At 42.7% G+C, this 12897-nt stretch overlaps 1 protein-coding gene across 2 annotated transcripts in view; it reads left to right on the top strand.

The window, feature by feature from the left end:
* The window catches only part of LOC132378000 (twinfilin-2), a 172763-nt gene extending 161410 nt beyond the window's left edge, over nt 1-11353 (top strand). For both annotated transcript variants that reach the window (XM_059944577.1, XM_059944579.1), the window contains exon 9: nt 9825-11353. In XM_059944577.1, coding sequence (XP_059800560.1) covers nt 9825-9998 — 174 coding nt within the window. In that variant the 3' untranslated portion in view covers nt 9999-11353. The remainder of the gene's footprint in view (nt 1-9824) is intronic.
* The last annotated feature ends 1544 nt before the right edge of the window (nt 11354-12897 follow it).

The raw sequence follows: 12897 nt of genomic DNA, 5'->3' as shown, positions 1-12897 counted from the left end.
TAAATGCCTTGCTCAAGGATACACATGCTGTCTCAGTTGAGGCTTGAACTAACAACCTTCAGATTGCCAGCCCAAACCCTTAACCACTTGGCCACGGTTAAGAAGGCATATAGTGTATTGGCCATCATCAATTGTGGAATTGAATTTAGAAGCCTAGAGGTAATGTTACAGCTATATAGGACCCTGGTCAGACCTCACTTGGAGTACTGTGTTCAGTTCTGGTTGCCTCTCTACAGGAAGGATGTGAAAACCAGATTATGAAAAACTATAAATAACAAAGACTGGTAAACAACCAATGTGCAAAAGAAGATAAATCATGCAACTAATAATAAAGTCATTATCGTCATTACATGCCATGTTGTATGATGTGAGCGATCATGGTCTTCCAACTGTTGACTATGTTTGTTCTTGGCAAATTTTTCAACAGTAAGTAATTTGCCATTGCAACGTACAACATGCTGGAGGAGCTCAGCAGGTCGGGCAGCATCCGTGGGCCGAGACCCTTCATCGGGACTGAAAAGGGAGGGGGCAGGGGCCCTATAAAGAAGGCGGCAGGAGGGTGGGAAGGAGAAGGCTGGTAGGTGCCAGGTGAAAAACCAATAAGAGATTAAGGGGTAGGGTGGGGAAGCAGGGAGGGGATAGGCAGGAGAGGTGAAGAAGGAATGTAAGGGGAAAGCACCATGTGTAGTAGAAGAAGGCAGAATCATGAGAGAGGTGATAGGCATCTGGAGGAAGAGGCAGAGTGAAACTGGGATGGGGAAGGGAGGGAGGGAATTATCGGAAGTTGGAGAATTAAATGTTCATGCCAAGCATCTGCAGTGAACTTTGTGTTTAGTAATTTGCCATTTCCTTCTTCGGGGCAGTATCTTTACAAGATACTGGTGACCCCAGCCATTATCAATACTCATCAGAGATTATCTGCCAGGTGTCAGTGATCACATAACCAGGACTTGTGATATGCTCCAGCTGTTCATATGACCATCACCTCTTGCTCCCATGGCTTCACATGACCCTGATCACGGGAGCTAAACAGGTGCTACACCTTGCTCAGGGGTGACCTGCAGGCTAGAGGAGAGAATGAGCACCTTGCATCTCCTTTGGTAGAGACATATCTCTATCCTGCCACCCAAAAAAAGGTAAGTAAATAATACTGAGTTGCAGAATCCTTGACAGTGAGTCTATAGGTTGTGGGGTCAGTTGAGCTTCAACAATCACTCAAATTCAGATTCCTCCTGCCACACAGTTGTTTGATTGTTCACTGTCATTCACAACTAGATTTGACAAGATTGCAGACCTTTGTCTATTGAATGCTGTTTTCCTTGCTTTGCATACTTAACGTCTGGTTATTGCAATTTCACCAGATTGGGATACTTGCCATTGCTCCTGTCAAGCTCTCTGGCATGCCTTATTGAAACAAGATTGGTTCACCTGCTAGATAATAACAGTGAAAGATTTACCAGACCATGAGAATACATGGTAATTGTTGACTGTCCACAGTGCCTGGTGAATATCCAGGTTTGATCTAAATGTAGTGCTACACTATATGATGGAGTATGTTTTCCGATCTGAAAATGGGACCAACTCCACAATGACTCCACATGGATAGATGCATCAGCCACTTGTAGATTGATGAGGACAAGATTAACTAAGTTTATCCCTTGGCCTGGTTCATTCAATACATACTGCAGACTGAATCTGCCAATTAGACTACCAATCTAGTCTAGAGCACAGATTTTATAGTCTCCCACCCAGAGTAAATTATATGCCCTTGCTATCTTCAGTGCTGCTTCCAAGTGTTTTTGGAAATGGAAAAGCACTGATGGCAGATACAGAACAGGATCATTGCTTCTTGTTAATGTTTGACCTGAGGTCTTAAGACATCATGAGATCTAGAATGAATGTCACTGTTAAAACTCCATTGGTAGGTCATTTTTCCAATGGAACTGAATATACACAGGGATATGCCTTACAAATTATGTCATATTGCAATTTGAGTCATCTATGAAACAGTTTAGATATCTTCTCCCGGATGTTTCAAAGAAGAAATTTGCAATGACAACTGGGCTCTGAGCATGTTTGTCATAACCAAATTCAGTACCAATTGGTGTGTCTGATTTATTTCTTCTGCTTGAATTTAGTGGTGTGATACAACTGAGTGTCTTGTTAAGCCATTGCAGAGAAATTTTTTAAATGAAACAACATTACATAAAAACATAGAGAAAACATAGAAAACCTTCAGCACAATACAGGCCCTTCAGCCCACAAAGCTGTGCCAAACATATCCTTACCTTAGAAATTACCTGAGGTTATGCATAGCACTCTATTTATCTAAGCTCCATGTACCTGTCCAGGAGTCTCTTAAAAGACCCTATCACATCTGCCTCCACCACTGTCACAGGCAGCCCATTCCTTACACTCACCATTCTCTGCGTAAAAAAAAACTTACCCCTGACATCTTCTCTGTACCTACTTCCAACCACTTTAAAACTGTGCCCTCTCGTGCTAGCCATTTCAGCCCTGGGAAGAAACCTCTGATTATCCACACAATCAATGGCTCTCATCAACTTATACACCTCTATCAGGTCACCTCTCATCCTCTGTTGCTCCAAGGAGAAAATGCCCAGTTCACTCAACCTGTTTTCATAAGGCATGCTCCCGAATCCAAGCAACATCCTTGTAATTCTCCTCTGCACCCTTTCTATGGTTTCCATGTCCTTCCTGTAGTGAGGCAACCAGAACTGAGCACAGTACTCCAAGTGGGGTCTGACCAGGGTCCTATATAGATGCAACATTAGCTCTCAGCAACTAAACTCAATCCCACAATTGATGAAGGCCAACGCACTGTATGCCTTCTTAACCACAGAGTCAACCTGCACAGCAGCTTTGAGTGTCCAATGCACTCCAACCCCAAGATCCCTCTGATCCTCCACACGGCCAAGAGTCTTACCATTAATACTATATTCTGCCATCATATTTGACCTACTAAAATGAACCACCTGACACTTACCTGGGTTCAACTCCATCTGCCACTTCTCAGCCCAGTTTTGCATCCTATCAATGTCCCGCTATAACCTCTGACAACCCTCCACACTATCCACAACACCCCCAACCTTTGTGTCATCAGCAAATTTACTAACCCATCCCTCCACTTTCTCATCCAGGTCATTTATAAAAATCACAAAGAGTAGGGGGTCCCAGAACAGATCCCTGAGGCACACCACTGGTCACCGACCTCCATGCAGAATATGACCCGTTTACAACCACTCTTTGCCTTCTGTGCACAAGCCAGTTCTAGATCCACAAATCAATGTCTCCTTGGATCCCATGTTTCCTTACTTTCTCAATAAGCCTTACATGGGATACCTTATCAAGTGCCTTGCTGAAATCCATATATACTACATCTGCTTCTCTACCTTCATCAATGTGTTTAGTCACATCCTCAAAAAATTCAATCAGGCTCGTAAGGCACGACCTGCCTTTGACAAAACCATGCTGACTATTCCTAATTATATTAAGCCTCTCCAAATGTTAATAAATCCTGCCTCTCAGGATCTTTTCCATCAACTTATCAACCACTGAAGTAAGACTCACTGGTCTATAATTTCCTGGGCTATATATCTACTCCCTTTCTTCAATAAGCGAACAACATCCGCAACCCTCCAATCCTCTGGATCCTCTACCTTCCCCATTGATGATGCAAAAACCATCACCAGAGTCTTAGCAATCTCCTCTCTTGCCTCCCACAGTAGCCTGAGGTATATCTTGTCCGGTCCCGGTGATTTATCCAATTTGATGCATTCCAAAAGCTCCAGCACATCCTCTTTCTTAATATCTACATGCTCAAGCTTTTCAGTCCACTGTAAGTCATCCCTACAACTGCCAAGATCTTTTTCCATAGTGAATACTGAAGCAAAGTATTCATTAGGTACGTCTGCTATCTCCTCCAGTTCCATGCACACTTTTCCACTGTCACACTTGGATGGTCCTATTCTCTCATGTCTTATCCTCTTGTTCTTCACATACTTGTAGTTTTCCTTCATCCTGTCTGCCAAGGCCACCTCATGGCCCTTTCTGGCTCTCCTAATTTCATTCTTAAGCTCCTTTCTTAAAATCTTCTAGATCTCTATCATTACCTAGTTTTTTGAACCTTTCGTAAGCACTTCTTCTTGACTAGATTTACAACAGCCTTTGTACACCAAGGTTCTTTCACCCTACCATCCTTTCCCTGTCTCATTGGAACGTACCTATGCAGAACTCCACGCAAATATCCCCTGAACATTTGCCACATTTCTTCCATACGTTTCCCTGAGACTACCTTTTTCCAATTTATGCTTCCAAGTTCCAGCCTGATAGCCTCATATTTCCCCTTCCTCCAATTAAACACTTTCCTAACTTGTCTGTTCCTATCCCTCTCCAATGCTATGGTAAAGGAGATAAAATTGTGATCACTATCTCCAAAATGCTCTCCCACTGAGAGATATGACACCTGACCAGGTTCATTTCCCAATGTCAGATCAAGTACAGCCTCTCCTCTTATAGGTATCTACATATTATGTCAGGAAACCTTCCTGAACATACTTAACAAACTCCACCCCATCTGAACCCCTCAGTCTAGGGACATGCCAATTGATATTTGGGAAATTAAAATCTCCCACCACTACAACCTTGTTATTATTAAACCTTTCCAGAATCTGTCTCCCTATCTGCTCCTGGATGTCCTTGTTACTATTGGGTGGTCTATAAAAAAACACCCAGTAGAGTTATTGACCCCATCCTATTCCTAACTTCCACCTCCAGAGACTCCGTAGACAATCCCTCCATGACTTCCTCCTTTTCTTCAGCCGTAACACTATCTTTAATCAACAGTGCCATGGCCCCACCTCATTTGCCTTCCTCCCTATCCTTTCTGAAACATGTAAAACCTGGCACTTGAAGTAACCATTCCTGCCCCTGAGCCATCTCTCTGTAATGGCCACCACAACATAGCTCCTAGTACTGATCCACACTCTAAGCTCATCCACTTTGTTCATAATACACCTTGCATTAAAATAGACACATCTCAAACCATCAGTCTGACGTGTCCCTTCTCTATCACCTGCCTATCCTCTCACTGTCTCCAAGCTTGCTCTATTTGTGAGTCAACCGGCTCATCCTTCATCTCTTCAGTTTGGTTCCCAACCCCCAGCAATTCTAGTTTAAATTCACCCCAAAGCCTTTGCAAACTTCCCCACCAGGATATTGGTCCCCCTGGGATTCAAGTGCAACCTGTCCTGTTTGTACAGGTCACATCTGCCCCAAAAGAGGTCCCAATGATCCAGAAATCTGAATCCCTGTCCCCTGCTCCAATCCCCCAACCACACATCTATCCTCCACCTCATTCTATTCCCATGCTTACTGTCACATGGCAGTATCTCTGTAGTCTCATAGAAATCAGACTAGTTGAGGATGGCATATTTCCTCTGTAGAGCATACAGTAAGTGAACCAGATGGGTTTTTATGATATTCCAATGGTTTCATCATTGCTAGGACTAGCTTGCTTTGTGCTTGGTTTCAAATTATTGTTAACAATATTCCACTGCTGACTCCAAAATGTCAACAGCAACCAAGCTTGTGTCTCATAATGATGATGAAAGATCCCAGCCTGAAACATTGACTGTTTATTCCCTCCATGCATCTGCAGAAACTCTTGTGTTTGCACCTTACAAACTTAATAGGTTTTTTTAAAAAAAGCAAAATTGTTTTCAAAAATAAGAAAATATGCAAATACTGGAAACATACATAAAATGCTGGAGGAACTCAGCAGACTGGGCAGCATCTATGGAAAAAAGGACAGATGACATTTTGGGCTAAGACCCTCAGCCAGACAGGACTCCATTGGATTTGGAGTAACAATCATTTAATTTTCTTTTAAACTTGTGTCCGACGAATGGCAATAAAGAATCTTGAACCAATGTTGTCACTCTCCCATGCACTAATACACTTATTCCCCATGGTCACTGCGCCCCCACCCCCATTTACCCAATCAGAGTTATCATCTCTCCCACTTGCAGTTTAACAATCTTCTTTCTGTTTCCAGTCTGATGAATGGTGATTGTCATCAGTCTGAAAATCAAAAGTTAACTGCTGATGCTAGAAGTCTAAACTGAAAACAGAAAATGCTGGAAATACTTAGCAGGCCAGGCTACATCTGTGGGAAGAGAAACAGAGTTAACACGCAGATCAAAGACCTTTATTCGCATCTGTTTCTATTAATGTCCTGACTAGTGGGAAGTTCACAACCACAGATGCACTGGGCTGTCTGCAACACTCTCTACAGAGCCCATACCAAGCAGCAATGCAGCCAGTCAGGATGCTGTCAATTGTGTCCCTGTTGAAAGTCCTTAGGATTTGGGGACTCATGCTGAAGTTCTTCAACAGTCTGAATTGAAAGATACACTATTGTGTTTTTTCCCCACACATTTGGTATTGTATAGACCAAGTGAGATCCTCGGTGATGTGTATACCGAGGAATCTGAAGCTGTTCACCCTCTCAACCCCAGATCCATTGATGTCAATTGATGTCTGTCTCCGTTCCTCCTGTAGTCCACAACCAGCTTCTTTGTTTTTGCGACATTCAGGGAGAGGTTGTTTACTTGACACCACTGCGTCAGAGAGATGACTTCTTCCCTGTAGGCTGCCTCATTATTATTTGAGATAAAGCCAATCAATGTCGAATCATCAGCAAATTTAATTAGCAGGTTGGAGCTGTGGGTAGCGACACAGTAGTGGGTATACAGACATTAAAGGAGGGGGCTGAGGACACAGCCCTGGAGGGGCTCCTGTGTTGAGGATCAGAGGGGCAGAGGTGAAGGGGCCCACTCTTAGCACATGCTGGTTATCTGACAGGAAGTCCGGGGCAAAAGGCAGGGTGAATGCCAAGGTCTCTGAGGTTCTTGTCAAGCTTAGAGGGAATTCTGGTGTTGAATGCTGAACTGTAGTCCAAGAACAGCATTCTCACATAACCATCCTTCCTCTCCAGGTGTGTAGGGACGGTGTGTAGAGCTGTGGCTATTGCATTATCTGTTGATCGGTTATGTCAGTAGGCGAATTGTAGGGGTCCAGTGTGGGTGGTGTCATGCTGCAGATGTAGTCCTTGACCAGCCTCTCAAAGCATTTGCCTATTATTGAGGTGAGTACGACAGGATGCTAGTTGTTCACCTTGAGGTATGAGATGTGGAATGTAATTGTAAAGTGACAGTGAATGGGGGATGAAGGTGGTGAGGGACTGTGGAGAGGAGTGTGTCAGTGTATGTATGTATGTATGAGGTGTGGAGTGCAGGTGTAAAGTGACAGCGAATGGGGGGGATGAAGGTGGTGAGGGACTGTGGAGAGGAGTCTGTCAGTGTATGTATGAGGTGTGGAGTGCAGGTGTAAAGTAACAGCAAATGGGAGGAATGAAGGGGGTGGGTGAGTGGCTGTGGAGAGATGTGGTTGATGTGGAAGAAGTGGTGGTGGGGTGAGTAAATGAGTGGAAGTGTTGATCACCTTGATGGATTGGGGGAAGTAACTGTTTTTGAGTATGGTAGCGTGGATGCTGTGTAGCCTTTTCAATGTAGAATGTAGGAGTGCGAAATGTAGAGAAAGAAGATGTCTGATGGATTAGGTTGGGCATGTCCTGCATTCCCAATGAAAACAGCATGCTCCACGAATGGAAGCTGGTACAGATAAATCAAGTTCTCTCAAGTTCTGTAATTCAGTATTGAGTCCAAAAGCCTTCTGTGTGCCCAGATACGTTGAAATACTGCTCACCAAGCTTGCATTTGGCCTCATTGTACAACAGTGCATGGGGCCACTCATGGTAGATCAGAAAGGGAATGAGGTAGAAAATTAAAGTGGCAGGTGTGGAAATTCAGGATTTCCCCTTTAGAGAAGGTGCTCCAAAATGCGATCACCCATTCCCCAAAATATCAATCAACCCTCTGCCTCTGTAGATGTAGCCCTTCCCACTGAATTCCTCCAGCAGTCTGATATTTGCTCCACATTTCATCAGAGAAACCCAGCATAAACTGGGTGATGGAGTTAGGAGATATCCAGATGTTGTAAAGATGACATTGTATGCCACTTCATATACATATGAGCTATGTATAAGCTCAACTCATTTGTATACAGCCACATTCAAAGGTATACATTTAATGTCAGAGAAATTTATACAATATACATCCTGAAATGCTTTTACTTTACAACCATCCATGAAAACAGGAATGCCCCAAAGGATGAATGACAGTTAAATGTTAGAACTCCAAAAGCCCCTAGCTTCACTCCCTCCCATGCCTAAAAGGCAGCAAGCACAATCCCCCTCCCCCCTCACTCCACCAGCAAAAACAAAAGCATCGGCACCGGTCACTGAGCACTGAAGCTTGCAGTAAAAGCAACAATAAAGACACAGACTTGCAGTACTGCAAAGGCTACATTGTTTGCCCAGCATTCAACATACCATGGGATGTGTGTGTGTGTCCCTCTCCCCCCCACATTCTCTCTCTCACCCCCCCTCTCCCTCTTCCCCCTCCCCCCACATTTCACAGCGAGATGGGAGACAACAAATTACTTGCTGGTTTACGATGTTAAAAGTTCGTTGCTTCACTTCTGTTGAGCTCTGTGCCCAAAAATCTCAGGTCTCTGGACACACAGCCAAAGATGTTCCAGCTCTCATGATACACCCGCCCAGGACACTGACCTTTGATCTACCTATCGCCAAAGCCCTGAGATCCTAGGCCTCCAAAGCTGATCCGAACTCTTAGGCTAAGCTCTTGGCATGCTGAACAATGTCCAGTTATGAAACCCCATTCCTACAAAGAACCGTGGTCAGCGTGTAATTCCAGGTCAGGGTCTTCAAAAGAACCCTGAAAGGAAAAAGATAGAGATATTAAAGATGAAAATAGAGCTGTTTCTGAAGAAGCAAGCAAAGGAGTCGCCATTTAGTGCCATCGTCACTTGCTCCGCCTCCACCTTCAAACAGCTGCTTGTACATTATGTTTTATACAGTTGCTTTTATTGTGTGTTTTTTTAGGTTCCATTGGATCCAGAGAAACAGAGTTCTCTTTTACACTTGTATTGAAGAATGACAATAAAATGACATTATGAACACAAGAATCTGCACATTAGATTGGAAGATATACAAATGAATTGCTGAGTCACCTGTAGTGCTTGAGTACCTGGATAGTGAGAGGGGACAGGGTGAAAGGTGTTGTATCACCTGCAGTTCCCAGGAAAGGTGTCCTAAGAAGTGGTTGTGGGGGAGGGGGAGTGAATGTTAGGAATACGACCATAAGAAGTATCAGGAAGTTGCAAAGGGAATTGTCTCTACAAAGTACTGTAAGGGGAGGAGAGAGGAAGATGCAGTGGAATGCCTTTAAAGGTGATGGATACTAGTGCGGTTAGATGGTAAGGGCTTTTGTGGTGCAGTGGTTAAATTATCAGACCTTTCATCCAGAGGCCTTGGCTGTCAAAGAGACTTCAGATCCCATGGTGACAGGTGTTGGAGTTGTTCTGTTTAATAGCTAATACAGAATATGTTAAAAAAATTAGTTTCCATAATGGTGACTAAGTATAGGCAATAAATACAGGCTTTGCTAGTCATGCCCCATCCACAAATTAATTGCAAGAAAACTGCATTCATGGGTTAGCCCTTCTAATCTAGTGAGCCACTACAGAAAACAGTTCAGTGAGTGAGTGTGGATTTAACAGTCCTTGGAATCACAAGATCAGTTTTCCTTTTGGAATCGAAGTGGTCAGCATATTTTAAACTAACATATTCCAGCAATCAGTACATTATTCTTCTTTTTCAGATCGAGATAGACAATGGTGAAGAGCTAACACCAGACTTTCTTTATGAAGAGGTCCACCCTAAACAGCATGCCTTCAAACAAGCCTTTGCAAAGCCCAAAGGGCCAGCAGGAAAACGTGGACAGAAACGAATTATTAAAGGAACTGCAGAGGCTGAAAATGGAGAGGACTTTTAAATTGCAGTCACCAATGAGCGACATTGAACTTTTTATTCTAACACTAAATTTAAAAATTATGACAGAATATTAATTTACATTGGTTAAACCTCTTAACATATACCTTTGTCTCCCAAAATACAATAAGCACCTTTTTGATTTTTTAAAAATGTGTATGCCCAAAGCTTGTTACAAATCTTTTGGGGAAGTTTTTTTTAATCTGTACAAAGACTATCATGTCATCATCTTACAAATGAGAAATTGATTAGCAATGTTTTCTACTATCACTGTGCAAACACTGCGTTGTTTACTCGGCAACAGAACTATTGGGCTATTTACCTACTGACACAAAATCCACTACCAACTACAATGACAGCTAACATAAAGGAAGAAACTTGCAAGTTATCAGATTCCCACAAAGCGCAGGTCAGTGTGATGTTTTCAAGATATGACCAAAAGCATCAAAACATAATGCTTAATTTGAAGGACTATGGGTGAAAAATGCAATTATTTCTTTCCCAACACTATGTGCTATCCACATTCAGAAGTGCTATCAAAATTTGCATTACTTGTTTTTATGCAACGTAATCAGATTTGAAAACTTTAAATATCAGAGTCCTGGGAAATGATTATCTGTAAGGTTGGTGTCCTGGCCAGAAGTAGACCACAGAGGGTCCAATTGCATACTGCCTTGACACTGCCACGGGGATCAGATATTTTATCCCTGCACCAGATTGATACCAAGTTATTCTGTAACACAGTGAATTAACCTCATACTCTTCCACAAGATAGTGAGGGAATTGGGATATATAACCATAATTGTTTACTGTAGAAAATAGCCACATAGACCCTCACCAGAATCCAAAATTTAATTCAGTGTCTGCTCTTTAGCTCTTCACAGCTCCCACTCTACCCTTCAACTTTGTATGTTTTGGCTACTTTTCTGATTTATTTCTGAAGGGACTGGTGCCCAATAAGCCAGTTTGGCTCGTCATTCTTATTTACATTTTGTATAGATATAGAACTCTCTGCACAAGGAAAACAAGAAATTGGATCACAACATTCACCTGAATTTGAACTCAAACCTAATTCCTAATTGAGAATCTGTGTTGTTTTTGTTGAAGTTCCTGTACTGTAAGTGAATACGCATAATGCACTTTGCTTTGGTGTAGCTGTGAACAGGGCAAGTGTCTGAACTTACAGCTGTAGTGTCTGTAGAACTAAAACCACGGTACATGTACAAGTGATTCAGATAGATCCAGAGATGAATTGAATTAACAGTAACTAGAGAGGCTTTTTTCTGCACCTGTCTCTGGCATTTCCTTTCAGTGGGAATTTTGATTATTTCTCAATGACAATAAATGAACTTTAACTTGCTTAAATTGCATCAGTTTTTAAATGCATAAAATTGTTGAAGGCAGAATCTCCATTTAGGTGTTCTTTATTCATTATTTAAATTTCTGCTTAATTCAGTGGCTTTGTAGATAGAGATCTCACAACAAGGAACAAATAGTAGGAAAAGGGAACCGTGGCTGATGAAACACTTGAGGCAACTCATCAAGACAAAAAAGGAAGCATATGTTAGATATAAGAAGCAGGAAGTAGGAGGGGCTCATGAGAAATATAGGGTAGCCAGGAAGGAGCTAAAGAAAGGACTTAGGAGAGCTCAAAGGGGGCACAAGAAGGCCTTGACATGTTGGATTAAGGCGAACCCTAAGGCATTCTATGCATATGTGAAGAACAGGAGGATGATGAGAATGAGAACATGTGCCTGGAGGCAGAGAAGGTTGGGGAGGTCCTAAATGAATACTTTGCTTCAGTATTCACAAGTGAAAAGGATCTTGATCAGGATGAGGTCGAAATAGAGCAGGCCTGTGTACTGGGCAATGTGGAAATTACGGAAGAAGTGCTGGATGTTCTTAAAAACATCAAGATTGATAAATCCCCAGGGCTGGATATGATACACCCCAGGTTGTTGTGGGAATTGAGAGAAGAGATCGCTGGAGCATTAGCTATGATCTTTGAATCCTTTTTGGCTACAGGGGAAGTGCCAGAGGACTGGAGAATGGCAAATGTAGATCCCTTGTTTAAAAAAGGTAATAGGGAGAAACCTGGGAACTATAGACCAGTGAGTCTTATGTCGGTGGTCTGCAAACTACTGGAAAGGATTCTTAAGGATAGGATCTACAAGCATTTGGAGAAGTACAGTCTACTCATGGATAGTCAACAAGGCTTTGTGAAGGGAAGATCATGCATCACGAGCCTGATGAGTTTTTTGAAGAGATAATAAAAGAAATTGATGAGGGTAGGGCAGTGGATGTGGTCTACATGGACTTTAGCAAGGCATTTGACAAGATCCCTCACAAGAGACTCATCCAGAAAGTCATGAGGCATGGGATAAGTGGAACCTTGGCTGTTTGGATAAAAAAATTGGCTTAAAGGAAGAAAGCAGAGGATAGTTGTGGAAGGAAAGTATTCTGCCTGGATGTCGGTGACTAGTGGAGTGCCGCAGGGATCTGTCCTGGGACCCCTGCTATTTGTGATTTTTATAAATGACCTGGGTATGGAGGCAGAAGGATGGGTGAGTAAGTTTGAGGATGACACGAAGATTGGAGGAGTTGTGGATGGAGCTGCAGGTTATCAAAGGTTACAAGAAGATATAGACAGGCTGCAGAGTTGGGCAGAAAAATGGCAGATGGAGTTCAATCTGGATAAGTGTGAGGTGATGCATTTTGGAAGGACAAACCAGAAGACTGAGTACAGGATTAATGGTCAGTTACTTAAGAGTGTGAATGAACAAAGGGACCTTGGGGTTCAAATCCATACATGCAGGTTGATAGGGTGGTTAAGAAGGCCTATGGGATGCTAGGCTTCATTAACAGAGGGACTGAATTCAAGAGTAGAGAGGTCATGTTGCAAC

This window comes from Hypanus sabinus, chromosome 19 (assembly GCF_030144855.1).
Source record: "Hypanus sabinus isolate sHypSab1 chromosome 19, sHypSab1.hap1, whole genome shotgun sequence".
NCBI classification, from domain to species: Eukaryota; Metazoa; Chordata; class Chondrichthyes; order Myliobatiformes; family Dasyatidae; genus Hypanus; species Hypanus sabinus.
Note: the sequence above shows the minus strand (reverse complement) of the source record. Positions and strands in the feature narration are given on the sequence as shown.